The following is a 26,000-nucleotide window of genomic DNA, read 5'->3' as shown; positions in this document are numbered from 1 at the left end:
TTTGCCAAGTTACTGTAGAAGGGGGTTGTATACATTTTTTTATACATTTTTAATACATTTTATAAATTTATATTTATACATTTTATACATTTATATTTATACATTTTATACATTTATATTTTTTATACATTTATACATTTTTTATACATTTTTTTATAAATCATAGCAATAACTGATGTGTTTGGAAGGTTCAAGTCCCACAGTAATGTTGAGTGAACTTGGTATGACAATTTAGAGTTGTAATACTTAGAGGAAAATGCAAGAGGTACAAAATACATTGTAATTTGATAAGATTAGAAAGTTTCTTGTGTTGCTTAGCTTTGTCTCTGGTTCCTTGGGGTTTTTTATCTCTGATTTGTGACAGCTTGACATAGGAGAAACCACATGCCCACTGCTAAATTTCATCCTGACTGGATTTAAGCATTCAGAATAGTAACCCCTGCAGCAGCACTTTGCATTTCCTCCTGGTGGTATTAGTACTGTCATAAAACAACTGCACTTTTTCCAAAAAAGCCACTTCTTACTTTATTGTTGGCCTACCTGATACTGTGAGGGGAGGTTTGGTCTTTTGGGAAGTCAGAAAGAATACAGGGAGAGCTTTACTAGCTAAAACTTGGTATGAAGCAGTATGTTGGCAATAAGTATTTGATTTGCTGGGACAGCAGTCAACTGGAAGCACTTAACTGTACATTTTTATTTGTATCCAGAAGCCTAAAAGCTATCAGAGCCATCAGTCTGCTCACTGGCACATTGATACCTCCAGCCACCAGGACTGCTTCCACTCTGCTTCTGCATTTCACCCACACTTGTGTTCCTGCCATCTCGAAGGCTCAGCTTACATTCATCTCTAGTTTGTAGGACACATGGCTCCCAGTTACCCACCTGGGCATTTCTTACCCAGATTTAATTGTCTGGGCATTGGTTTTGTCCCTCAGACTGCACCGTGTTTGGTTTAGCTCTGTAGAGCTCCCATTAAAATGTGTTTTTTCCAAGGAGGGGGTTGTAGCTGTGAAGGGCAGTGCTGGGCCCCTCTGCAGTCATTCTGCCTCCGAGAGTGGCCCTAAAATAGGATTTGGCTTGAGCTGCAGTTGTTCTAAAAGCTAAATTTACTGCCTGGCCTGGGAGAGAGGAGCCTTGGATCCATTTCACAGCCGAAGGAATTGCAGCTCCCCTGATGTGTTCAGTCTGGCCTGGGCTTCCCTGAAGTGCAGAGGAGCTGCCTGCTTCCTTTCCAAGCTGCTGTAGCTGTCTAAAGCCTGGTCTGCCCTTCACTGGAGCAGGCAGGTTTCCTGCTTCAGCATCAGATGGCTCAGATTATAGAGGAGCTGAAAGCTGCAGCTTTCAGGTTGGGTGGCCACGCACATTTGGATGGAGAAACTCAATGGAGGAAGGAAGATGAGGGAGAAGAAATCTTCCTCTGTCTCTTGAGGCCTGAACTGTAGTCTTGTAGCTCCTGGGTTTCTGATAGTATTCACTAAATGTTAAATACAGGAACTGGTGACTGACATCCTGCTGAGGGGGGTTTTAAATGTTTAAAATAACTCTCAGAATATTGAAACTAACCCTGATAGTTTCTTTTGAACAAATGCAAGAGCACCAAAGGTCCCAATTTGTTACCTGACTTTCAATATGAGTGCTGGGGGTTTTGTGGTGGTGAGTCAAAACAGGATAAATTTGGGGCTTTTGTGACAATAATGAACTTGGTTTCTGTGGTGAGGAATGAGTTTGGCCAAACACATTTCTGCTCTGGGTTGATTTCTAAATGTTGTGCAAGTGAAACCAAACCCCTACAGCCTGTCCACACAGGTACTGGCACAGGCTGCCAAAGGAAGCAAAATAAATCCTTAATAAAGTGGTTTTGAAAAGTGACCTTTAATATATGCATTTATGAAGACCACAATTGTAGGATTTTTGCTTTCCAGTCATCTTTGATGTGCTGAAGATCTCGGGTTCTGAAAAGCACATAGATGTGCAGAATCTGGGCAGAATGTGGGGAGATGTATGTTTTAGAACCTGTATTTTAAATTCCTGTTCAGGTAAGGAGCCTTTCTGTGAGCCTGGGTGCCTGGGAGGAGGAAGGGGCAGGGAAAACCTTGCCATCTTCTTTTGAGCTGGAAAACAGGAGGTTCACTGTATCACCTTGATTTCTTGAAATCACAACCAAATAAAAACTAAGGAAGTTGCTGCCATAAACTATGATTTATTTCACCTTTGGATACTTGACCACAGCAGTTCCTGTGAGTACAGGAGTGGTACTGAGGAGTTGCTTCTCCTGCATCCTTGTTGGAAGGGCTTCATTGACTTTGTCTCTGCTCTTCTTCCCCTGTTTCATCTCTTTGCCCAACTGATTATTCAAACTGTTTAATAATGATGTATCATAAACTTGGATTAAAAAATAGAGGGTGAGGCAGTACAATCTCGAACTGTTGGTGCCGAGCAATTGTTGATAGAACGGTTCGACCATGGGCCCTGGGCTAAGCGCAAGGACAGCTCTGCGTAAAGCAACTTTTGTAACTGCAGGGACCAGTACGTTAGAACACTCGAAGGTTAAGGAGTAAGCAAGACGATTAGATTAAGGGACTCGGCACGATTGTTATGTCTACAAAGAAGATCAAATGTGTGAAAGATAAGCTTTGTTAGTTAATTGTTGCTAAATGCTTTGTAGCCAATCAAGTTAAAACGTGTGTAACGAGATGTAGAAATCACCAATCAGCAATATGTATACATGGCATTAGCTCTTAGATTAGTGTATAAATATCGCCTTCTGATTCAATAAAGTCGGACATTTGTTTGCATCAAACTGGGTCCCTGTTTTGGACTGCAACAAATGGTGACCCCGACGTGATCCGGATTGAAGATTATCCGGTCGCAGGTCTCCAAGAACTCGACAGTGAAGAAAAAGGCTGAAAGGAAGCCGATAATTGTGGTGCGCACCCTCATCACCTCCTTGCGATTGGCAGGTGAGCTTGGAGAAACTTTTTGTTATGGGTTTAAAAGAAGAACGAGACGTTTATTATACTTTAAAGACTTTACTTAATAAGGATAAAAAAAGTTATACCGGGCCATGATCTAAAACTGCTTTTAAAATGGACTCGTGAGCATTTTTCTGACATCAATTTGGTCTCTATTTATGACCCTACATTTTGGGACGAGGTCGGAGTTAAATTATGGGATGCCACTACACGGGGCGATAATGAAACCGCCAAACTCTTAGCACCTTGGCGAACACTTTTTGAAACTTTAAAAGGGAAAGACTCTACTACTTCATCTGGCCCCCCTTCCGCCCCCCCGCTGCTAACCACTGCCGCTATGGTGAATGTGGATTCGGAGCCAGACCCCTTTGACCCAAACCCTATCGATCTTGAATCAGAGCCTGACCTGTATCCTGATGACTATAATGACCCGCGAAGTGTATGGGCGGCGATTAAAGTTGAGGCACAAAAATCAGGGAATATGGACATTGCTTGTTTAATTGAAATCCCCCCAAAGCCGAAACCACGTAGGACAGACAGAGGATCCATGATAGCTGCGCCTGTGTTGTATGCCGGGAAGGGGCGACCTCAATGGACCGCGCTGAATTTCTCTATTGTAAAAGAACTTCGCCGCACTGCAGCAGAAAACGGCTTAAGCTCCCACTATTTTCAAGGCTTGTTTGCAAACGTTTGCGAGGGGCATGTACTTACTCCTTATGATTTAAAATCTATTGCTGCTCTTCTTCTCAATCCCGCGCAACAATCATTATGGGAATCGCGTTGGAGAACGGCGGCAGAAAAACTGCTACAGGAGTATGCAGCCGGAGATAACCAGCAGCTGCAAGCCCTTACAATTAACCATCTCATGGGTACGGCTGAGTTTGGCGACCCCGCGAGACAGGCTCGAGATGTTCCGAGAAGGGCACTGATAGATAATATGCATATAGCAAAAAGAGCCTTGTTGCAAATCCCTGATGCAAATAAGCCTGAAAAAGCCTTTACAACAATTTCTCAGGGGCCAAAGGAATCTTATATGGATTTTATTTCAAAATTGCAGGATGCCCTAGAAAAACAAGTTGATAATGCCGAAGCCCGAAACATTCTCCTTCTTAAATTAGCCGCTGAAAATGCTAATTCTGATTGCAAAAAGCTTTTGAAAACTTTACCTAATCCTAACCCAACTTTAGTTGAAATGATGGAAGCCTGTAATAGGTTTGGGTCTTCCGAACATAAATACGAAGTTATGGCAGCGGCATTCAAAAATATCCAGCTCACTCCAGCACAGCCTAGATTCTCTGGGTCCGCCCCTATTTGTTACGGTTGCGGGAAAATGGGACATTCGCAAAAGCAGTGTCGAGCTAGAACACTCATTCCTATTTGTAGCCGGTGTCGAAAAGGTCGGCACTATAATAGCCACTGCTGTTCTAAGTTTGATATAGATGGGAATGTGATACTTCAACGTCAGAATGCCCTCCAGGGAAACGGGAGGCAGAGCGCGGGTCGGCGCCGCGCTCCAACACCAAATTGCATGCCGAATCAGCAGATGCACAATCTTCCGCAACCACAACCGCCAGCGCTAATGCCGACCCAAACACCATTCGGGCCACCAGTGGCAGCGCAGGCTTGGACCTTTTTTATAATTATACCTCTAAAAATGTATCTAAATCCACTAACAAACTTTTATTGCTTCCCCTGGGCTTGTTTTTTTTTATAGACCATGGCCTAAAAGTTGCTGAGGAAAGTGAGAACTGCTCCTCGTACAGAGAACACAGAGTCAAAAAAAAAAAAAAAAAAAAAAAAAAAAAGTGTGTGTGTGCCTTTGCTGTTTATAGGCTTGGAGTTTTGTCTCTTAACAATTTTATTTGGCTTTTTAGGTTTCAATTTGGCAACCATGGAGGAAACTAGGACTCCACCGTGCTGTGATCCGGGAGGGGTCTGGGGACGCTTTTGGGGCCCCCCGACCAATTTTTGTCGGATAAGCCTCCTCTACCCCCTTGGTTCTATGCACCAGTGGACATCTGAACTTCCTCATACTAAAAAGTTGTTAAAGTCCTTCCACTGCAGTGTGAAATGTCCTTTTAGTATTGTGTTGTATTGATAACATGTTTTGTTAGTGTTGTAATTCATGTGATCGTTTATATGTCGACTAAGGGATCCCTCGTCTATATGTTGATTGTTGATTGTGCTATTCTGTTGTACTGCTCTTTTTATTGTTAGCTTTTAGGTCATGTTTGTAAAGATTTTAATGGAATGTGTTGTATGAATCTTTCTGAGCACTCGCAATCTATACATACTGCAATACAATCACTTAAAGAAGGGATCACGCATTTGCAATCACAAGATAATTGGGACTGGTTTGATAAACTTTTTTCAGTATGGGGTTTAACAGGATGGTTAAGAAGTTTAGTTAAGACTGTTTGTTATGCTTTATTTGCTTTCTTGCTTTTGCTAACATTGCTACCTTGTATCTTCCAATGTTTTCAACGGATGCTCAATCGTGCCATGAAAAGAGTTTATCTTGTTCAGTCAGAAGGGGGAATTGAGGCAGTACAATCTCGAACTGTTGGTGCCGAGCAATTGTTGATAGAACGGTTCGACCATGGGCCCTGGGCTAAGCGCAAGGACAGCTCTGCGTAAAGCAACTTTTGTAACTGCAGGGACCAGTACGTTAGAACACTCGAAGGTTAAGGAGTAAGCAAGACGATTAGATTAAGGGACTCGGCACGATTGTTATGTCTACAAAGAAGATCAAATGTGTGAAAGATAAGCTTTGTTAGTTAATTGTTGCTAAATGCTTTGTAGCCAATCAAGTTAAAACGTGTGTAACGAGATGTAGAAATCACCAATCAGCAATATGTATACATGGCATTAGCTCTTAGATTAGTGTATAAATATCGCCTTCTGATTCAATAAAGTCGGACATTTGTTTGCATCAAACTGGGTCCCTGTTTTGGACTGCAACAAGAGGGTTCACTCTGGTTAAAAAGGAAACCTTTTTCTGGAATTTACAGTGTCAAATGGGGAAAAGTCCTGAAACACCCTGAAGTTCTATTTTCTATGGAGTCTGTCTTAGTGAATATTAAAAAAGCAAACCTCTTAGAAAGGAAATTGTCATCTAATTCTGGATTCCTTGTTTTGGAACAGAGCTGCTGATTCTTTCATTTTTCCTGGCAGCAAATCCTGCCTATTGTATGTGGAAAGCAGGCAGGATGTGCTGCCAGCCCGGGGAAGGTGCTCTGAAGTGTTAACTCACCAGCAAAGCTGATCTGGTTACTGGTGGTAACAAACAAATGCTTTGTTTGAGGAAACTCAAGCAGCAGGGAGGGCTCACTTTAAGCCTGGCTCATGTTTCAGGTGGATGTCTTCTTGCTTCCACCAAAATCTTTCCACAGGTCAGGACCCACGGATTCTTCTGGTGGTGAACTGTCCTCCCATGGCATCACCCACCTCCAGCTCCTCCTCCATCCCAGCCTGTGAGTCAAGCTTTCTGGTTCCACTTGGACATTAGAACTGAGTCACTTCTTCTGTTGTCAGTGCCCAAGTTTTTATGGCTCTGCATCTCGGGTTTGCTTTTGTTCCTTCCTTGGTAGCCTCTCGGAGGTGTAAACTTCCACTGATATTGGGGCTCTGACCTGCTTTGGAGATCAGTCTCCAGGTCAGGACTGGTGCCCTGGTAATAGACAGGACCCTGATGTGAAGCCACAGAGATCCCAAATACTGTTTTGATGAAGCTTGATTTTTTTTAACTCTCCAGTAGCAGTTTACTAAGGCCTCGTTATTTTATGCATGGAAATGTAAACTCTTTCCCCTTGGAAGTTAAACACTTGTACCTCAGGAATTCTCATCCCCTCTTTCCATATCTCCAGAGGAAACCTCTGCCCTGGAGGTGCAAGCTGGATAATGGAAAAGCAAGGGGGGCAATTGGATACCTCTGGGATGGGAGCTGCTCTGCCCCCCCTGCTCCTTGCTGGGGCAGAAAGGTGCAGCAGGGCCCTGCACACTCAGGGGCTCAGACTGTGCTGGAGGAAAAGGGAACAGCACTGATGCTCTGACATCAGAGAAGGCCAATTGGGAGCACACAAAATACACTTTTAAAATACCTCAGCAAGCTACAGGCTTGTAATGAACATATCTGCAATAAAAAAACAGTCTTCTGACTCTTAAACCTCTCAGGTTTTTGCTTGCAGTGAGCTGAGGCAATTACCTCTGGCCATGCCACCCCCAAACAGAAAATGGCCCCAGCACTCCTGGGGTGTGCCCTAGTTCATGTGAAGTACAATATTTGCTGTTCCAAAAAGAGAAGAAAAATTGTTTCAAGGGTCAGTTTGGGAACAGAATTCATGTTGAAGTGACAGTTTCTCAGTGTTGTGGTATCAGGTGGTCAAAACCCTGAGCAGAATGAGCTTTTCATCTCGTGTTCCCCAGCTGACTTGTACTCAGAGCCTCCTCACCTGCTCTTTGCTCCTTGTTCCCAGCCCAGAGCTCTCCCAGCAAGGTTGGTTGTGAGGGGTGGGTTTGGGGAGCTGATTTGGTTGAAAAGTACCTGGTTTGTGCCAGCTGCTTTTTGGTCAGTTTGGCTGAGCTGGGTTATACCTGAGCAGAACCATTTGTGCATCAGTGCAGGAGAGGGGCAGAAGAAATGAGAGCTGCTTTTCCAGCAGCTGATGGAGCTGCTCATGGGTTGAGCAAAATGTTGTGCTGAGCATGGGAAAGTCTGAAAATACCATTTTAAGGCATTCAATAGTTTTATCCTCTTTATTCATTAAGGAGGTGATTATGGCTGCAACAAATGACTGCTCAGGATGGGTTTTAGAAGCAGTCTCTTAAAATGCAGTGCTGAATTGTAGCTGAAAAGCTTTGTACGAGCTGATTACTGTAAAGGTTCTGGTGTAAGCAGCAAAAAAGCTTCACCTTCAGTTCTCAGAACCAGCCCTTCCCCAGGGGACCAGTTCTGTTCCTGCTGCCACTCTTGTGTGTGATGCCAAGCCCTCTGTTTTCCCCTGCAGGAGGTTTTGGGAGGCTCTTGGCAGATCCTGGTTTTCCTGACATGTGCTATTGGCTCCTCCTGTCAGGAACCATGGGGATGGCTCCTGCACCAAGACCTGGGTCCCAAAGCTGCATCTTTGGGGTCCCTGGTGGCAGGGCATGATTTCACCATGAGCCATGGCTTGGAGGGACCTCATTCTGCAACTGAGAATGGACTCTTTGGACTGGATTGAGTTTAGCTGCTGGGAATGTGACCAGCCATAGCTGCTGGCATCTGGGCGTTGGAATCTCAGTTTGGGGTGGGCTGTCTTGCTGGTGTCCCAGGAGGGAAGGTGACAGCAGAGGGGCTCTGGGCTGGAGGCCAACTGTACCATCACTGCTGGGCTTGAGAAATCCTCTGGGAACACCTTCTGCAACAAAATCTTCCAATTCTTAATCAGTTCTTGATTCCAGAATTGTTTCCTCATCACTTCACGTTACCAATTAGATAAGATACAAATAAGACCTAATAAGGGACAAGGACAAAACTTGAAGTAGAAGCAGTGAAGAATTTGTTTTTTAGAAATCTGCTTATTCTCTAATTTGTCAGCACATGGAACTGGGAGTCCCCTGCAGCTGCAGTTCGGTGCAGACTTTAAACAAGCAGTACCTGTTAGTGAGGAGGTGACAGAGGTGCCTTTGATGGTTTCTTGCCCTGCTGGAGAAGCTGTGCTCCATCACAGGGTTGCATTTTCTGCTTCATGGTTGTGGTCACCAAAAAGCAGTATTATCTGGTGGTTTTCTCTTGGCTTCCTTATTAAAGGTGGAATGTGGGCCTGCAGGAAGGGTGAGGTCTTCCCTCCTACGTTTCCGAACCTGACATCACCATCAGTGGATTTTCTAAACCAGCACTGGCCTGGGGACACTGTCCTGCTGCCACCCATGGCAGGGGACAACAGCCCTGGCTTTGAGATCTGGATTTGCGAGCTGAGACTTTAAAGCCTTGATAAACCAGTTAGGTGTACAAAGAGTGCCAAAGATAAATATTTGAAAACTGATTTGCACTTCACATAACGATACCTACCCTGTGGGTAACCATCTGTAAAATGCAAACACACTTCTGGTGGCACGTTACTGAGCCATCTTTGCTTTTTTACTCAAATAATTTCCTCAAAAAAAGGAGGGGAAGGGGGAATCAGACTTTAGATTTACCATTAAAAGTTGTATGGAAGTTCTGTTAATTGATGGTTTGAAATTAAAGTTGTGGCTAAAGCCATTCAAATTATAACAGAATGAGTGAAAGGTTCTGCTGAACACAAATATGGAATAATATTAGAAGGAATGCTAAGGATAATTATTTAGAGCTAATTTCTATAAAATGCATTTCATGATTCCCGGTAGCTGAAAGTGAATTTACAGAATCTTACAGGAACTTGATTATTGCTGCATGGGGGGGGAATCTCAGTGAAGTCTCAGTCACTCTCCTTGTGATTCCCAGCAGCTCTGTGCCCTTAGTGATGTGTATATACCCAGCTGTAACTGCTCCAAATGTTTTTAGAAGTTTCTTTGAATTATGTCACCTGAGGTGGCTGTTTTATTTCCTAAAACTGCCCCTGACGTGAGGGTTGTACCAGATCCCAGCTCCTGTGGGTTAAGGAGCTGCAGCAATGTCCTCATCATCTTTCTCTTGCCCCGAGCCAAGTCAGGGGCTGGTGATACACATGGGAGTCAACACAAGCTTCAGCTGCACGACGGAGATGGAGAAACCAGTTGGATTTTCTCTTAAACAGGCAAAAGAAGGAAAAGTGAGGGCTGGCAGGGCAGCTGCTGCAGCTTGAGTAACCTGCTGTTAATTTACCCTCCTGTGACATGCTGATGCTTTCATTCCCCAATGTTCCCATGGCTGGCACTGCAGGCAGCTGGTCAGGACAATCCATTGATTTCCAGTTGGCCATTTCATGTGCAATCAGCTGCATCTGCTATTAGAAGAAGTGTTTCCTCTGCAGGAGAGCCCTCCAGCTCTGCTGCTCAGCCAGCCATGGGTAACCGTGGGCTACTCCTCCTCCAGCCTCCATCAGGATGGGCTCCTGCCCAACACCTCTGGAGCTGCTGCCTTTCTGTCCATGCTGCTGAGCCTGGGTGGGTGTGTAGGGTGAGCTGGGTGGGTGTGCAGAGTGAGCTGGGTGGGTGTGAGGGGGAGCTGGGTGCTGAGGGGGGGAGGTACAAAGCTGAAACATGAGGGATGCCCTCGGGGAGCAGCGCATCCACCCCGTGCCCTGAACTCTGTCTGAGGGTGCTGAAGGTGAGAGCTGGGAGTGAGGAGCATCTGGGAAAACAGGACTGAGGAGAACTTTTTTTGGAAGTAAAAGCCATGGTAAACACAGCCCCATCTTCACAGAAGTGTGGGCAGCTGGGGAAGAGGTGGCTCATCTCTTACGCAGTCTGGTGACGGACAGAAAACTCTGGCTGCTCAAGAATTGTTATGGAAAACCAGCATGATGTACAGTAAAGTGTTCTTACAGAAATACCTGGTAGCTCTGCAGGTTTGTAGCAGATCAGTTAGCTGATGTGTGTAGTAGTTGCCACTTCAGGTGAGATTAAAATCTGGTTAAGAATGTGCTGCTGGACCTGGAGTATTCTTACACTCTTGTTCTTCCATGTAGTTTCCGATGGGATTTTGCAAGACTACAGTAAAAGTATAGAAAAAAAATCAAATAGTTGCCCTCTAAGAGGACATTCTTTCAATCAGACACAGTGTTTCTATTTGTGTGGAAATAAAGCTTATCAGTCTTGTATGTGTTTTCTTGAACAAATAAATACAAGAGTGCCTGAAGTTTTTGTTGCTGTCAAAGTATTTAAGTGGGGTTTGGTTTAGTTTTGTTGAGGTTTCCAGCATTACTGTCTTCTGGTATTTAATTATTAAACACCTTATGGTTCACAAATAGTTCAAGCAGATAACAGGCCTTGGAACTGCAGTCAAATTACTTACAAAAAACCAAAATCAAACTCTCTGAGCTTTGAGTGAATGAATCTTGTCTTGAGAGGCATTTCACATGAAGTTTGATCAAAAAAATGAGTTTTGTGTGGGTGAGCAGCCTTGCTGTAGGTTATTAAACAGATTGCAGGATCAGAAGGTGTTTGGGGTAGTAGGTTGGGGTCTGTGGCAGCAGTGAGAGCTCTGAGCAGAACAGGAGAGCTCTGGAGAACCTCAAAGTCCTCTCTGGTGATAGTTGTGTAGTAAGGGTGACCTCAGTTTATCTTTCTCTGTTTTACAGATAAAAGGTAGGATAAAGCAGTGTTATAGCAAAGGAGTCAGCAGCAAATAAATCTGTGTTCACATTAAACAATTCAAAGTTTAGGTGTAAGCTGGTTTGGGATTGGATGTGTCAAGGTCTGAGTTGGTGTAACAACTGTTAATATTTTGTCCAGAAGTGCGTGTAGGTACTCTGCTAACTTTCCATTAAGGGTAGGCTTTCACTGGGACTACTGCTAACTTTATAAGTAACTTTTAAAGTAATAAATATTTTCTGTTGTTTCAGTATCACGGAAGTCAGCAAAGTGAGGTTATGGGGGTTCTGCTGCAGGTTGTGTGCAGAGAGGTTTAAGGGGAGGTGTTACCATTTCCACTGACTGATGCAGCTCATTGTAGAATACAAAAAGCTGGAGCTGGCTGTCCTGCTTTTCCTGGGTTTTCCTGCTGTTCCCCTGCTGTGATTGGTGCTGTGATTGGTGCTGTGGGCTGGGTATTCCAGAACATCAGCCTTTCCCTGGCCAAGCCATCCACCTGCACTCCTTGGAGCAAGCAAAGGTCCTCAGGGGACTGGGATTGGAGAGGGAAGAGGTTGTGGAGGGCACTGTGGCAATCTTGACCCTGACAATTAGCCTGACAATGTTCTTTTTTTCCTCCCTTAGGGCTGAGAAAACAGAGGTACTCAGTGAAGACCTGTTGCAGGTATTGTAGCAGTTCATGTGTATTTTATTTAAATGCTCTGTGACAAGTTTGGGCTTTGTGGAGTACCCAGTGTGAGGGGGGAAAAATGCCAGTGGCAGGGAGGAAAGCAGTGGTGTCTTTGGCTGAGTTCTCAGCACATGAAAAAACTGTGGTGCAGTCTGAGTGGAAAAACTCAGGTACTTGTGTTTCTGCAGCCCATCATCTGGCTGGATCAAGGGAAGCAGGAGGCATTTTGACTTTGAATTAGATGAACTAACTTGTTAAGTTCTGAACCCTTAGTGCTCATGAGTGACTGTCTGGTAGGGTAGAAGGAGCTGTGATTATGCACAGCTGGTTTCTGTCTTCATTTCTCTTTCTCTTAAAGGGGTCATCTTGGGCCTTAAAAGAAGTGGCAAAAAATACGCCCACTGCTTGCCTAATAGATAATGTCATTTTTTTCCTAAAAGTCTGGAGTTACTCTAAGTAAATGTCCAAATGCTTCTTGGTTAGCTTGCAGTATTCTCAGATTTGTCACACTCACATTTGATTTGTTTGCAGACTTGTCATTTTTTGAGAGCTGGCCATCTAATCCCCAGTTGCTTTCATGGTGGAATTTTAGTTTCAACTTTAGCTTGAGGGAGTTGATTGATTACACTGAACAAATTTGGTTACAGACTTGTTCTCCTTAGATGGTGTGTGGTGGTTGGGTTTTTTCCTTTCTTCTGGTTCCTTTGTTGGAAGATTAAAGGCAGAGGAATGGCAGAACCTACATGGGGGTCAGGCTGGCTGCTCCCCAGTCCTCCTGTGCAATGGGAGTTTCACAGTGACTGCAGTGTGCTCAGCTTCAGGACCTCTGTATCAAGTCTGGAAGCCAGACAAATGATGCAAGGACTTTTATTTCCTATCTCTCCAGCTGTTCAGATTAAAGTAGAAGTTGGAGAATGTCTCAGCCCTGAATTCAGGACAAATACATGAAATCATCCTGAGTGATGGTGAAAGGACCTGAAACATTTTGCCCTGCTTTCTTTGAACCTTCAATACCCTATCAGTTTGGCAATGCTACTTTTCATTTCTGAAGAGGGGTGTATAACTAAATGGCATAAAGGATGTTAAAACACCTTGATACCCTTCAAGGGCCCATCTGGTTTCTTGGTTAGCTGCAGAATAGTAACAAGAAGTGAAAGCCAAAAGTGCTGCTGCTTGTTGCCAAAAAGAATTTTGCAAGCAAGGCTTTCCCAGGCACAGAGCAGACTGGCTACACCCAACTGGAAGAATTTACTCACTTGTTTGTTTGCTCTTGGGGGTTTTTGGAGGGGGGAAGGCTCTTATCTAACTAAAGAGCTTAAAAACGTGGTACTGTTCCCATTAGAAATATGTTTCACAGTGTTCTTTTTTTATACTTAGCTCAAGCTTTGACATAGGATTGCCACAACTTTTTTGTGTTTTCTGCAGTGTAATACTCCATTTCAAGTATCTGTTAAATCTGTTCCTGTCTGAAGACAAGGAATATAATTCAGTACTCTAAAGTCTTCTACAGTAGACCCACTTTCTGGCATGCCCTTGCAGCAAATAATAAAGCAATTGTGTGATGTTTTGTACACGGAGGATGCCCTGGGGGTACAGACAGCATGGTCTGTAGGTCACATTTTCAGTTCAAAGGTAGCTTAATGGAGATTAATGCCCTTCATGGTTTTCCTGACATCTTTGAACTAAAAAACAGATCAGAGAGGGCAGTGTATGAGCTTGATGGTTTGGGGTCATGTTCCTCCTGTCAGTCTCCAGTCCTTTGGGTCTGGCATTCAGACTGCCTTGAAGGAGGCTGTTGGGCACAGTGAGGCACCCAGCAGGATGGGTGGCTGTCACAGGATGTCACCAGATTCCAGGTGTGGGGAAAAAACACTGTGCTCAGTATTTTAAGAAGTCTTGACTGTGTGACCCTGCAAAAAACAAATGCTCTCCCAGGGAGGGGGTGGTTGAGATCGTGCTGTTGGTGTTACTAATTTTGAAGGCAGCAGAAAGAAAACGAATTGTCTCAGCTGCAGCAAACAGAACCTTCTTGTTCATGCATCTTCACGTGCACTTGCTCTGAAGTGGACTTAAATTCTGAGCCTCTTGATCCGTGCTCAGTAACTCAGAGCCAGTGCCTTGTGCTTCCAGAGCAATCCTGCCTGGGCACTTGCTCTTCACCTTGCTTTACCACAGTGGATTTTTCCTAAACTTTTTGAGCACCTCAGCTTGGATTTTTAGGAGCTTCCAGCTCCTCATGTAGCCAGTGGAACTTGAGGCTTCCTACACTGGTCCCTCAGCTCACAGCTGGTGGTTTGTCACTTTCTGTCTGGAGTTGCAGAGGCTGCTGCTGGGCAGCACAGCAAGCCTGTGGAAAAAAAAAAAAAAAGTCATTCTTACCTGGGTGTATAACATCCTAAATGAGAACTGATAGAATTCTGTCTGTCTCCTGCTTTAAGTCCAGGTACAGTGCCCTTAGCAGGAGCTACCATGGGGCAGAAGAACTTAGCACTGCAATTCCTGCTCTGTCAGTAATCTGTAGTTATGTTTGGTAGGAAAGCTGGGGAGAATTATTGCCTGCCTGAAAATTATTTTAGAGCTGTATCAAGAATTGGAATCTACTCAGATTATTTCTACAGACAAAATCTACTTTTCCTCCCCCCCCTTTTAAATAGAAGCCATTCCAGAGGGCCTCCCTTTATTCCTGGTGAGTCATCAAAATGCAGATAAACAGCATTCTTTTGGTGCTGTGCACAGAGAGCTCAGTGCCATAAGCAGTTCTGTCCCAGTGCTCATCACTTTGTTTGCTTTTGGTGTTCTTTGAAATAAATTAGCCCCAAATCCTTATTAAAAATCCCTTAAAAGACAAGTTTATTAATTTACATCTTTTTCAAACATACTGTGGTAAACAGAACTCTTGTTTGTGCATTGATGCCCCTTTTTTTTTTTTTTAACTCCACATCCCTTTTGAATCCCATTAATCTCTCCCTGAGCATTTTTTATTTTTTTTTTTGCTGAGCATGTAGGAACTTTGCACTTCTGTTCAACGTCCAGAGAAGGGAATGCAATCAAAAGTTTTTGCAGTGCCTTGGTCTGGCCCAGTGTAAAGGAGCAGTCAAGTATGTCTTTAGCCTTCCACTTTACAAGGTCACAATGAATGTGCTACCAGTTTTCCCAGTTTTCTCCCTAAATTTGTGTCTGAGATATCTGCAGGAGGCATTCATCTGGGGTGGCAAGTGTCAGCCTGATTCTCTGTTGGGGAGACAAAAAGTAGGGGCAATGTTGTTCTCCCTCTTCCACTCCAGTCTTGTCAGCATTGTTTATTCTGACAGAATTGAGGAAAAAAAAAAAGCAATTTAAATATCTCTCTGAGTGTTTTTTGCTGTCAGGAACTTCTGCTAAGGATTTGAATTTCTAAGCAGCAGAGCTTGAGAAATATGCAGCCCAGAACTAAGTGTGGTACCAGGGGGAAGATTTTCTGCTGAGGCCAGGAAAACAACTTCTGTTTTTTGTTTTGTTTTCTCTTCCTTCTCTCTCCCCCTCCTGCCAAATAGATCGAGAGACGTCTTGACACTGTGAGATCTGTTTGCCACCTAGCACAGAAGAGATTAATTGCCTGTTTTCAGGGCCAGTATGGTACAGACCCTGAGAAGAGACATGTAAGTACTGCAGCCCCTTGGCTTGGCTTCTGGGACTGCTCTGAACACAGTCTGGCTTTTGAAATACTGAACAGATGCTGTGCCTCAAATTACCCAGAGAAGAAAAACTCTCAAACCATTTCACATGTTGACACTGTTTGGCAAAATGCTGGCTGTAATTCCCCATCCAGGTATAGTAACATGACCTTGGAGTATCTCAGTAGTGTCAGGACACTCACACATACACAGTGTGCTGAGTACTTACACCTTTCATAGGTTGTGACTAAGAAGGGAAAATACTCTGTGACTCTGATTAAGCTTCTCATATTTAGAGCTACCTTTGTGCATTGGTATCCTCACTGAACTGTAGATGTTTTTCTGTACCTGTTTGAATTCTGCCCCTCTTCAGCAGAGCCATATGGAGATTTTCTAAAAGTGTTAGAACCAGAAATAATTTTCATTCAACTCTCTCCTTTTATTCAGTAACAGAGACCTCCTGCACACAGGGGCACACAGAACAAACCCCTGCAGAAAGGTGTCAGACAAGTGGCTGAGGTCTCAAGTTAAAGCTGTTTACTTGTCTTTGATAGTAGCTGAGATACATTTTGGGCCAGGCACTCCAACTACGATTGGGAAGAAAGTGGTTTTCAGAGTGTTTAACAAAAGTCTTGAGGCTGAAAACTTTTTGTGATTTGGCATTTTCTTAGAGTCAAAGAATGAGCTGTGTGTGTCTGTGATAGAAACCATATGGAAGAAGACAGAGTCTTGGTGGGGATGTACTGGGGAAGGTGGAGAGAGGGTGAACAGCACTGAGCTAATCACTGTTCCTTCTGTTCCATAGAAAAAACTTCCTCTAACAGCTCTTGCTCAAAATATGCAAGAAGGATCTGTCCAGCTAAGTGATGAAACTCTGTTGGGGTAAGTATTGTGCTTTGTAAGTTGTAGTCTGTCATTTTATTGCCTGCAGGGCTCTAATTAGAGGCTTTGGGTACACAAAGACTGTTTTCAATCTAATGAAGCTCTGTTTCGAGATTCCCTGTATAATCCAAAAAGGAGAAAAAGTGAGCAAGCATTTCTTCTTGAGTGCTCCTGGGGGCAAGTTCTAGGCTTGCTCTGAGTTGCATTCCAGAGGATTCTGATTCTCTGCTAACTTTAAAGCTTTTGAAACTGGCTCTTCTCTTTGTGCATTAGTAAAATTACCATCTCCATTTAAAATTTAGTGTAAATACTGCATTCTGCAGTCTTGCTTTAATGACTCAAAATAATGCCAATTTGTATTAGTGGCTTGTAGTTAAAAATAATGGCAATTTCCTTATCCTGGCAAAGTGCATGTTTGCAACTTAGAGGGCAATGGCTGAAACCAGTGAACATCAATGTGCTGAATTCCTGCAGCAAACATCTTTCCTCCTTGCTGATGGGAATTCTAATGGAGAGGGTGTGAGATGACCTTCAAAACCTTTGTGTGCATTTCTGTGAGCTGTTGCAGGAGATTTAAACATGGATAAAAATCTTAGAGCATTGGGTTTTTCCTTAGAAAAAGCTTAAAACAAAGGTCAGATCATGGCTTTGGAACCTGAGACTGCTGCATATGTAATTGCTTAGCATGATGGTGTTAAGACTTTTTCACATTAAAGGGGCTTAGAAGAAAATTAAATACTGCATTGAGCAATTTTTCCTGCATCTACTGAGATGGAAGGATGGGCTTTGAAACAAACAGACTTCTCTGCCCTTAGGGCCAGTATAATCACCTAGAATGTTGTAGTAGCTGAGGAATTAGATGACAAAGGTTTAGTAACACTCCTTGCCTATCCCAAATTTGCCAATGACAGCACAGAGCATCTTGGCTTTATGCCATTAAGCAGTGCCTTGCTTTATGCACCACAGAGCTTTCCAAAAGGGTCACAGATGACACAGAGCCACCACAGTTTTATTTTGAATCTTTCTTCTTTAGTCAGTAATAACTCAGATTACAACTTCCTTTAATTCTGAAAGGAAAATGCTAGATACATGTGGTGATGCAGAGAATAAGCTGGCAATGGAGCTCTCTCAGCACGAAGTACAGATTGAAAGAGAAGTTTTAGATCCTCTGGCTCTACTAACAGAGGTAAGTCACAAAAAAAATAAATCTGGATTTATGTATAAACTGAGCAAAGCCTGTTTATGTCATGGCTAATAAAACTGTTCTAAGGAGTCAAACATGTAGTGGAAAGTGGCAGTGACTTTGCTACAAGGTGTAGTGTCTTACAATACGCAATTTAAAAATAAACATAAGCCTTGAATTCTTGTTTTAGACAGAGATCCCAAACATTCAGAAGCAGAGGAAGCAGCTGGCAAAGCTCGTGTTGGACTGGGATTCTGCAAGAGGAAGGTAAGAAATAATTTTAAATTCTAGGTCCTTTTCGTGTTAACTTCTTGTTGGCATCTTTTGGCACCTGCTGCTGGCACTTGCTTCTGAAGTGCTACTGTATGCATGGTAGTGCTTTGCCAGAAAAAGACAAACTTACATTTAAGTAATTGAAGAAAGCACTCAAGACTACTAGATCTATACAGAATTGAGATTTTGGAGTTCTTACATGCCTATATATAAATGGAAAAATGTTCATCTTTTTTCCAGTTCACTTAAGCTGTCAACTTAAATAAAGAGTCTAATTCTGTACCCCTGCCAAGTGCTGTTACTGAACTGAGTGCAGGTTCTTGTTGAATGTATTGGCTTTCTCCAAAGCACTGAAGCCTTTCTTCCACAGGTATAATCAAGCCCACAAGACTTCAGGAACAAATTTTCAAGTGCATCCTTCAAAAATAGAATCACTTAAGGAAGAGATGGATGAAGCAGGAAATAAAGTAGAACAATGCAAGGTATGAGAAGACAAATCCCTTGTTAGGAACACTCTGATCAGGCTGCAGCTGCTCTGCAAGCCTTGCACGTGGAGCTGGCTGGCTGATTACCATAGCTGCAAAGTGTGTGGCTGTCAACAAACTGTGTATCTTCAAAGTACATTAATGCTAGCTGATTGGTCTGAATTACTTGCATTTAACAGGGAACTTCTTTTATTTTTTATTTTAAGATGGGTATTTCACATTATTTTCTGTTTCAGTCTGAGGCAGTTGTAAGAAGGAACCATGGCTCAGCCTTTACTGATGTGTCCAGGGTGCCCATGGGATTCAGGCCACTGAGTAGAGTGTGAGCTACCTGGATGACATTCAGGCTGCTGACATAAAAGGAATGTTCTGTTTCAGCTCTGAACAGTTCGCATTCAGTTTCATTTCCTGATTGTCTACATCATGCTGCAGCTGAGCTGAGCACCAAAACCTTTTAGTAGTATTTATCTTTGTGTGCAGGGATTGGCTGTAAATAATACATTGCCATACAATCCAGTTGTTGACTTAAGTGGACAGCTGCTTTGCTCTACAGAACAAGGTTAGGGATTTTTAATGAATTTTGCTTGGATGCACCCATGTAGCAGGGAGGTGGATTACTGGCTTCCCAAACTGCCTGAGCCAATAGTTCAAACTTTCTGCAGGAAAATAAACATACATACTTCTCTCTTGCTGTATAAGTGGAAATGCCCCTGTAAATCTGATGCACTGTTTGGTTTGGGTTTTTTTTTGCTTTTTTTTAAAGGATCAGCTAGCAGCAGACATGTACAGCTTTGTGTCCAAAGAAGGGGAATATGCTAAATGTTTTGTTATGGTGAGTATTTTTTCAGTGTGGCTTTGATTGCAGCACATAAGTGTGTAGACACTCAGTTCTCAAAGATGACATTTTGTGTGCTGAACCTTCTAGACTTGTATTATGTGCTCATCAGAAGCTAATGCTCTTTTTGTTTTTAAAATGTGGCTTCTGTTCTCAGTTATTAGAAGCACAAGCAGATTACCATAGAAAAGCATTAGCAGTCATAGAAAAGGTCCTACCCGAAATTCAAGCCCATCAAGGTAAAGTAACCTGTGCTCTGGCTGATACTTCTCCTTGCCTATGCCACCTGTGCACAATATTCTCCTCCTTTATCTTGATTCTCTTGCATGCAGACTTATTTAATGAGACCATTTTGATCTACTTACCAGCACTACATTCCCAAGCATAATTCCATCTTTGTGTTCTTTGGAGTTCTCCAGCCATATTTTAACACACTAATAAAATATAAAGGATCTGTCTGATACCCAAGAGGGTAAAAGAAGGATTTTTTTTTTCTATTTGCTTGCTCTTCTTTCTTGATATTGTGTGACTTTTTTGCTAACTAATACCTGGCTTTTTAGGCCAACAAAAGTTTCGATATGAATCAGGAACTTTTCAGGGTCCTTGCTTCTTGAATTTTCACTAGGCAATTATCAGAAAAAAACCCCTTATCCTAAGGAGCTTGACTTTTTCCCTTGTTTAATGCAATCCTTTTTCCTAGAGCTCACACTGCACTCCAGCTGCCCACCAGAGTGTTCCTGTTAGTGTGTAGAATATCAGCAGCTGGGAGAAGCAAATGATGCAGCTTCATTTCTTCTCCATGCTACTAAGCTTTCCATGGTCAGTGGGAGTTGAGTTGTACTGCTAGTGGTTTGGTAAGAAGCTCCACTGTGCAGTGCTGAAATTGCTGTCCTTGATGCTGGCTGTACTGCCTCTTAATTTGATAGTTGCTTTAAACAAGAGGTAGGCTGAGAAAAATAGAATCTGACCTGAGCAAGACTCAGGTATCTTCAGCTGTGGACCACATGCTAGCTGTAAAAGATGAACTGGTAAAATAAATGCAGCAAGAAATAGGAGCACCTTGCTGAAATATGATCCAGGGTGTCTGTGCTGGGTAGACCCGGAGGGAAGCAACACAGGCAGATGATGCTGACACAGCACCCAGGCTGGAGAGAAGGGTCTCTGCATATGGGAATGACAGCTTTAAATTTGATGTTGTTGTTGTTGCTAAGCTGTTTTATACAAACTTTGGATTTGGTAGATGCTTCAGAACAGAGGAGCCATCCTGGAAGGTGGGCTGGGAGGTCTAGTGCTCAAGACTAAGGACAGGGCATGGCTGCAGTTGTGTTTCTGGCTGCCCTGGGTGAATCCGTGACTTGGAGCAATCACTGAGATTTCTCTTCCTAATGTTTGCTGTGACTTGCAAAACTGGGGAAAATGACATGTGCCTCGTGTGGTTTGTTAATGAAGGAGCTGAAGCCTCGTGGTAGATGTAGTTGATGTGGTTTCAGGAACAAAAAGGGCACATGAAATCCTTTGCAGAAGCATGTTGTGTCTTCAGAGGGCTCTTTCATGAAAGTCTTCGTCTTTTGTGACCTTTTTTCCACATAAAAGAAGTAATGCATCTGTACTAACAATAACCTTTTACATCTGCATTTTTTCACTGAAGGCAGCAGAATTTGATGGAAAAAATAAATTGTAGGAAACAAGAAATTCACATTCAGGTTTGGAGCTAAGCAGCAATTGAGAAATTGAATTGAAAATTTGTGCAAGAGTTAGTGGCGGGCTGTTAAGGTATAATTCTAATGTAAGGCACTGGGCTGTGAGCATCTATTTTGAGTTGGCAATTCCTTATGTTAATAGCTCATATTAACTTCATGTTAATAGCTCAGGTTTTATGCACTTTAACTAGAGGTAAAACTAAGGTCAGCTCAGGTCATGCAATCTGGACAAAATTTTTCATCAAAAGATTCTTGCAAACGAAGGCCTTTTGATGTCTGGGCAAACTGGAATGAATGTAACTTTCAGCCATGTGATGGCACTTGTGTTGAGGCCTTGTGGGACATGCCCTTCCAGTTACACACAGGATTTGATGGTGATATTCCATCTGGAAAGATGCAGAAGTAATTTTTCTCTTGCATAGCAGCAGGTTCATTTTCTCTTGACTCATGATGTAAGGGACTTTACCAGCCAAGGGCTTGTAAAACTCCTACTGTATTCTGAAAATTTCTTTGCTGTGTTGGAGGCTTTCTTCTTTTCTTGCCTGGGACATAACTGAAGTGTTTGTTAGGTATTTTGCTTAGTGTTTTGATACTCTCCAACTAGACAAATGGACTGAAAAACCAGCTTTTGGAACTCCATTGGAAGAGCATCTCAAGCGCAGTGGCCGTGAGATTGCAGTCCCCATTGAAGCCTGTGTAATGATGCTTTTGGAAACAGGAATGAGGGAGGAGGTAGGTGATACCATCAGGGAATACCATGGCACATGCAATTCCTGCTGAGGGACAGAAGAAAAGAGTCTCTGAGTCAAACTCAGAGACTGGTGTCTGTGCTGTTTAACAAGTTGCATGGGTAATTTTATTCATTAAAATAAATCTTTTGCAACAGAAAAGCTTTCTGTGCTATTTGAGGTATCTTTGAGATGAATGCACCTAGAATGGAAAATTAGGAATGGGCCAAGGCTGAGAGGTAACTAAAACATTCTCAGGTGGCAGTGACACCTCGAGAGCCAGCTAGGTCACAGCAGCCTAAGGTGAGGACACCAGGCTGAGAGAGGCTGTCATGAAAACTCTACTGCTTCATGCTTGTATTAACATCTTGTTACCAGCCAAATACATCTGACTTTTATTATGCAGGGCTTGTTCAGAATTGCTGCTGGAGCCTCCAAGTTAAAAAAGCTGAAAGCTGCCTTGGACTGTTCCACTTCCCAACTTGATGAATTTTATTCCGATCCCCATGCTGTTGCAGGTATGGTGAATGTTCTGAATCAAAACCAGGTATAAACTGATACAACTCAAGTTTATGCTGTTTGTTTGGCTGCTTGCTGGAGAGTAGGGTGGTGATCTCTGCAGATAAACTCTGAATGAGTATCAAGTCCACTTCATTGCACAGCTTAACACAGCTCAACAGAGGGTACTCGTGCTCATCACACTTGATGTCTGTGTGACAGAGCAGTGCTTAAAATACAGGTGATCACAGTAATCCAAAATACCACATTTCATTACAAGAGTGTTAACATGATCAAGGGAGATGAGAGCCATATGTAGACCTTTAATAAGGTCCTTGTTCTGAGGAGATGATTCACTTTTATAGAACATGTTCTGTCAAATTACAGTAATGAATGGAAGCCCTTTTGTGTTGCGTGTTGAGCAGACGCTGTGGAAGTGTTAGGGCTCCCCGTTGTTTCACTGGAACATGGGTCCTATTGCACAGCTAAAACTGCAAATCTGAGAACAGAATTTAAGTGAAGACTGAAAGCATGGGCTAAGAAACTTGCCTGTTTCTGGGCTGCATTGCAGGTGCCTTGAAATCCTATTTGCGAGAGCTGCCAGAACCTTTAATGACCTACAGTCTGTATGAGGAGTGGACACAAGCTGCAAAGTAAGCACACTGAAAATTGTTCTATAGGAAAACATTCCTATAGATAATCTCTTTGTTCACTGCAGAAACTACAGTTTTCTGGTCTGATAGTAAGATATAAAGGAATTGTTTTTTTCCTTTCAGTATTCAGGACCAGGATAAGAAGCTACAAGAGTTATGGAGAATTTGTAATAGGTTACCTAAGCATTATTATGCTAATTTCAGGTAGGTGTGGACATCTGTTAACTTGCAGCACAGCTGCTTTAATGCTAAACTACCACATTTCAAAGCTGATTTACCAAAACTCTAATCCAGGGTGTTTTTCTAGGCCAAATTGACTTGGGTTCATAAAAAGACATCTTGTTTTATCAAGTAATTGGGTGGTGGTGGTGTTGGACTTTTTCAGTCATGTTAATTCACTATTGACTGTAATGAAGTAGGGATGCAGAGAATCCTGCAACTTCAGGGTCATGTGGCTGGCAGTAGGAGCAGACTTCTCACCAGTGGTGCTCTTCACTGAATGTTCCACTTAATTACCTGAATGTATCTCACATTTTTCCTTTTGGGATTGTGCATTTTGGGGATGAATCAGAACAAAACTGACCCTGGTGAATCCTAGAAGCATGGAAGTTCCATTACAGGGTATGAAAGTAGCTCTTGAGTAGGCATTCTCTGAAAATAAAATAATTCCATTTTGCTAAGGTGGGAGATGTTTTCTTTTCTACCCAATTCTGGGATTAATGAGCAGAAACTTATTAGCCAGCCACCACACAAGAAGGCTGCTCATCTTATTTCTGTTTTGTTAGGAGCTGTCTTTACAAGTTCTTGAATTTTTTACTTTAGTTGCTTTCAAGAAGAAATGCCCCTATTTCTTACTGTTTATTGTGTTTTTCCTTTTTTTAGGTATTTAATAAAATTTTTAGCAAAGCTTGCACAGAACAGTGATGTTAACAAAATGACACCCAGCAATGTTGCAATAGTCTTGGGCCCCAACTTGTTATGGGCAAAGAATGAAGGGTAAGTCCTTTTTTTTTGAACAGAACAGCCATGGAACTGTAGAATTTCATTTCTTGTCAGATTGTTTCAAATCATGTGGACTGTTCTCACAGAATATTTGCCTAAAAAGTATCTCAGATGTTCTCTCAACCTGTGTTTCCAGATCTTTTAGCCATAAAACTTTTTCAGAATGTTTTAACATGCTATAAATATTACTGATTTCATCAAAGTGTGAAGTTGCTCTTTATGTGGTACTTGGGAGTCTTGATACATCATCCTTAGAGTAGTTTGCCATTTAGGTAATGTGATTGGTTTGGGTTTTTTTAATATATATATATATATTCTTACTTTGATAGAGCTCTTTATCAAGTGTCCTGCAAATTTCTTCTGCAGATCTCTTGCTGAGATGGCAGCAGCAACTTCAGTCCACGTGGTAGCAGTTATTGAGCCAATCATTCAGCATGCAGACTGGTTCTTCCCTGGAGGTAAATTCTTGCCATAGTGAAAAGAATTTTGTATTTGTGATAACCCTGTGCAGGTAAACCTTTGGCAGTGAGGAACCATTTTGTATATGTATGGCTTAGGTTGCATTCTCTGTCTTTCAGATCAAGATTTCAATGTTTCTGGGGCATTTGTTGCAATTCCTGCTGTTAATTCCAATCACTTGTCACACACTGGGAATGAATATGAGTCTGGGACACTGGAAAGGAAGAGGCCTGTTAGTATGACAGCCATGGAAGTGGATTTCTTGAAGAAGGAAAGGTATGTTTCATTCTTGGGTTAGTTTTCAATTAGCCCACTCCTGAGAAGTGGGTTACTGAGGTGGCAGCAATCAGACACACTTTGACTGGTCTCAGGAGGAGAATTTAGTGGAAATACTGTAGGTAACAACGGTGATTTATTTTCCCCCGTGTTGTTGCAGCCTGAGGAAAGTTCCAAGGTAATGTACTGATATTTGCTTCCAGTTATACTCTGCATGATAAAAAACCCCAAGCAGATAATTACTGCTTCCAGTTATTGTTTCCCTATTACAGATTTGGGGGGTCTAAAATCCACTGAAACAGGAGGGTGTAGTAGCATCTGTCAATATCTAACTTCTGATATTCCATGGCTTCTTTTCCAAAGCCCCTAGCTGAGGTGGTGTTACCTGGTGCCTTCATGATAAGACTTCTGAGTTGATGATGGTACAGTATACCACAGCAAACAGTAGATTGCTAAAATATAAACCAAAACATGCTGTTTTTCCATATAACATGTAGTGTAATGCTCATGTATTATCACCCATACCATGAATATCCAAGTGACACGCTGGTTTGTTTTTAGCTTTTTATGCAAATGTGAAATTGTTACCTGAATGTTAACTATGGCTACATGCAAACTTGTCAGCACTGACAGAAGAAGAAAACCACTTCAAGATTCACTGTCTTTAACACAACATTCAATTCTAGAATGAATGTGCTGTAGACATCCTAAAGTCTCCTGTTTTAGTCCATTTATCCATAGTTCTCCTTTAGACACAAACCATAGTGTGTATCCAGTGGCCTTTTTTGTCTGTCCTGTACTGCAGCTCAGTGTGTGTTAGAAACAAAATTCATGTGGCAAAATTGTATTGAGTGAGGAGACCCTCTGGTGTGTAAGGACATGTGTGTAGCTACGTGTAAAATTCCTGAGTGCTTTGACCTCATTGTCATCAACGTCCGTCCTCAGGTGTCCCCGAGTAGTTGTCCCACTGATGTGTAGCTGATGTCCACTGCTGTGTAACTTCCCTCTCTGCGTGGACCAGCCAAGTAGTGCTGCATGTCTTAACATTTAAGGGTGTAACATGCAGAAAGCTGGAGCTTTCCTTGCTGCTGCTTTGCATGCTGAGCAGCAGGGGTTGCCTTTGTCTCTGTGGGTTATAACATCCCCTTTGTCCCGTTGCTTTCGTGAGCTGGTGTTGGCTGGCTTGGTGTGTTTACTCTCTCTTCTTTCTGTAGCTTTGGTGTCAAGGTTATGGACTTCCAAGGGAACCCCCGGAGATGTGGCACTATAAATAGAAAGCACACATCCCCTGCTTTCCAGCCACCACTGCCACCCACCGAGGCTGCTCTGCTGGCTCAGCCTGGAGCGGAGCAGCACTCCCCAGCTTCTGGGGCTGAAACAAGCCCCCTGGGTGCTGGGTTTGCCCTCTCTGCTGGCACAGCAGAACACTTACAAAGTCAAGGCTATGAGGATGGCAGGTAAGAGGCATGGCTTCTGCT

At 42.8% G+C, this 26,000-nt stretch overlaps 1 protein-coding gene across 5 annotated transcripts in view; it reads left to right on the top strand.

The window, feature by feature from the left end:
- Positions 1–26,000, top strand: part of ARHGAP17 (Rho GTPase activating protein 17) — a 47,284-nt gene that overhangs the window by 14,047 nt on the left and 7,237 nt on the right. For 4 of the 5 annotated variants that reach the window (XM_030460199.1, XM_030460198.1, XM_030460201.1 and 1 more), the window contains exons 2-17: positions 11,850–11,889; positions 15,429–15,533; positions 16,354–16,430; positions 17,505–17,616; positions 17,804–17,880; positions 18,257–18,368; positions 19,135–19,203; positions 19,364–19,445; positions 21,511–21,638; positions 22,041–22,152; positions 22,704–22,785; positions 22,909–22,989; positions 23,668–23,781; positions 24,154–24,245; positions 24,366–24,522; positions 25,737–25,979. In XM_030460199.1, the coding sequence (XP_030316059.1) occupies positions 11,850–11,889; positions 15,429–15,533; positions 16,354–16,430; positions 17,505–17,616; positions 17,804–17,880; positions 18,257–18,368; positions 19,135–19,203; positions 19,364–19,445; positions 21,511–21,638; positions 22,041–22,152; positions 22,704–22,785; positions 22,909–22,989; positions 23,668–23,781; positions 24,154–24,245; positions 24,366–24,522; positions 25,737–25,979 (1,683 nt within the window). The remainder of the gene's footprint in view (positions 1–11,849; positions 11,890–15,428; positions 15,534–16,353; positions 16,431–17,504; positions 17,617–17,803; positions 17,881–18,256; positions 18,369–19,134; positions 19,204–19,363; positions 19,446–21,510; positions 21,639–22,040; positions 22,153–22,703; positions 22,786–22,908; positions 22,990–23,667; positions 23,782–24,153; positions 24,246–24,365; positions 24,523–25,736; positions 25,980–26,000) is intronic. The other variant, XM_030460202.1, reaches the window with a different exon arrangement.

The sequence above is a fragment of the Calypte anna genome, chromosome 14 (genome assembly GCF_003957555.1).
Source record: "Calypte anna isolate BGI_N300 chromosome 14, bCalAnn1_v1.p, whole genome shotgun sequence".
Lineage (NCBI taxonomy): Eukaryota > Metazoa > Chordata > Aves > Apodiformes > Trochilidae > Calypte > Calypte anna.
This window is presented reverse-complemented; position numbering and strand designations above follow the sequence as displayed.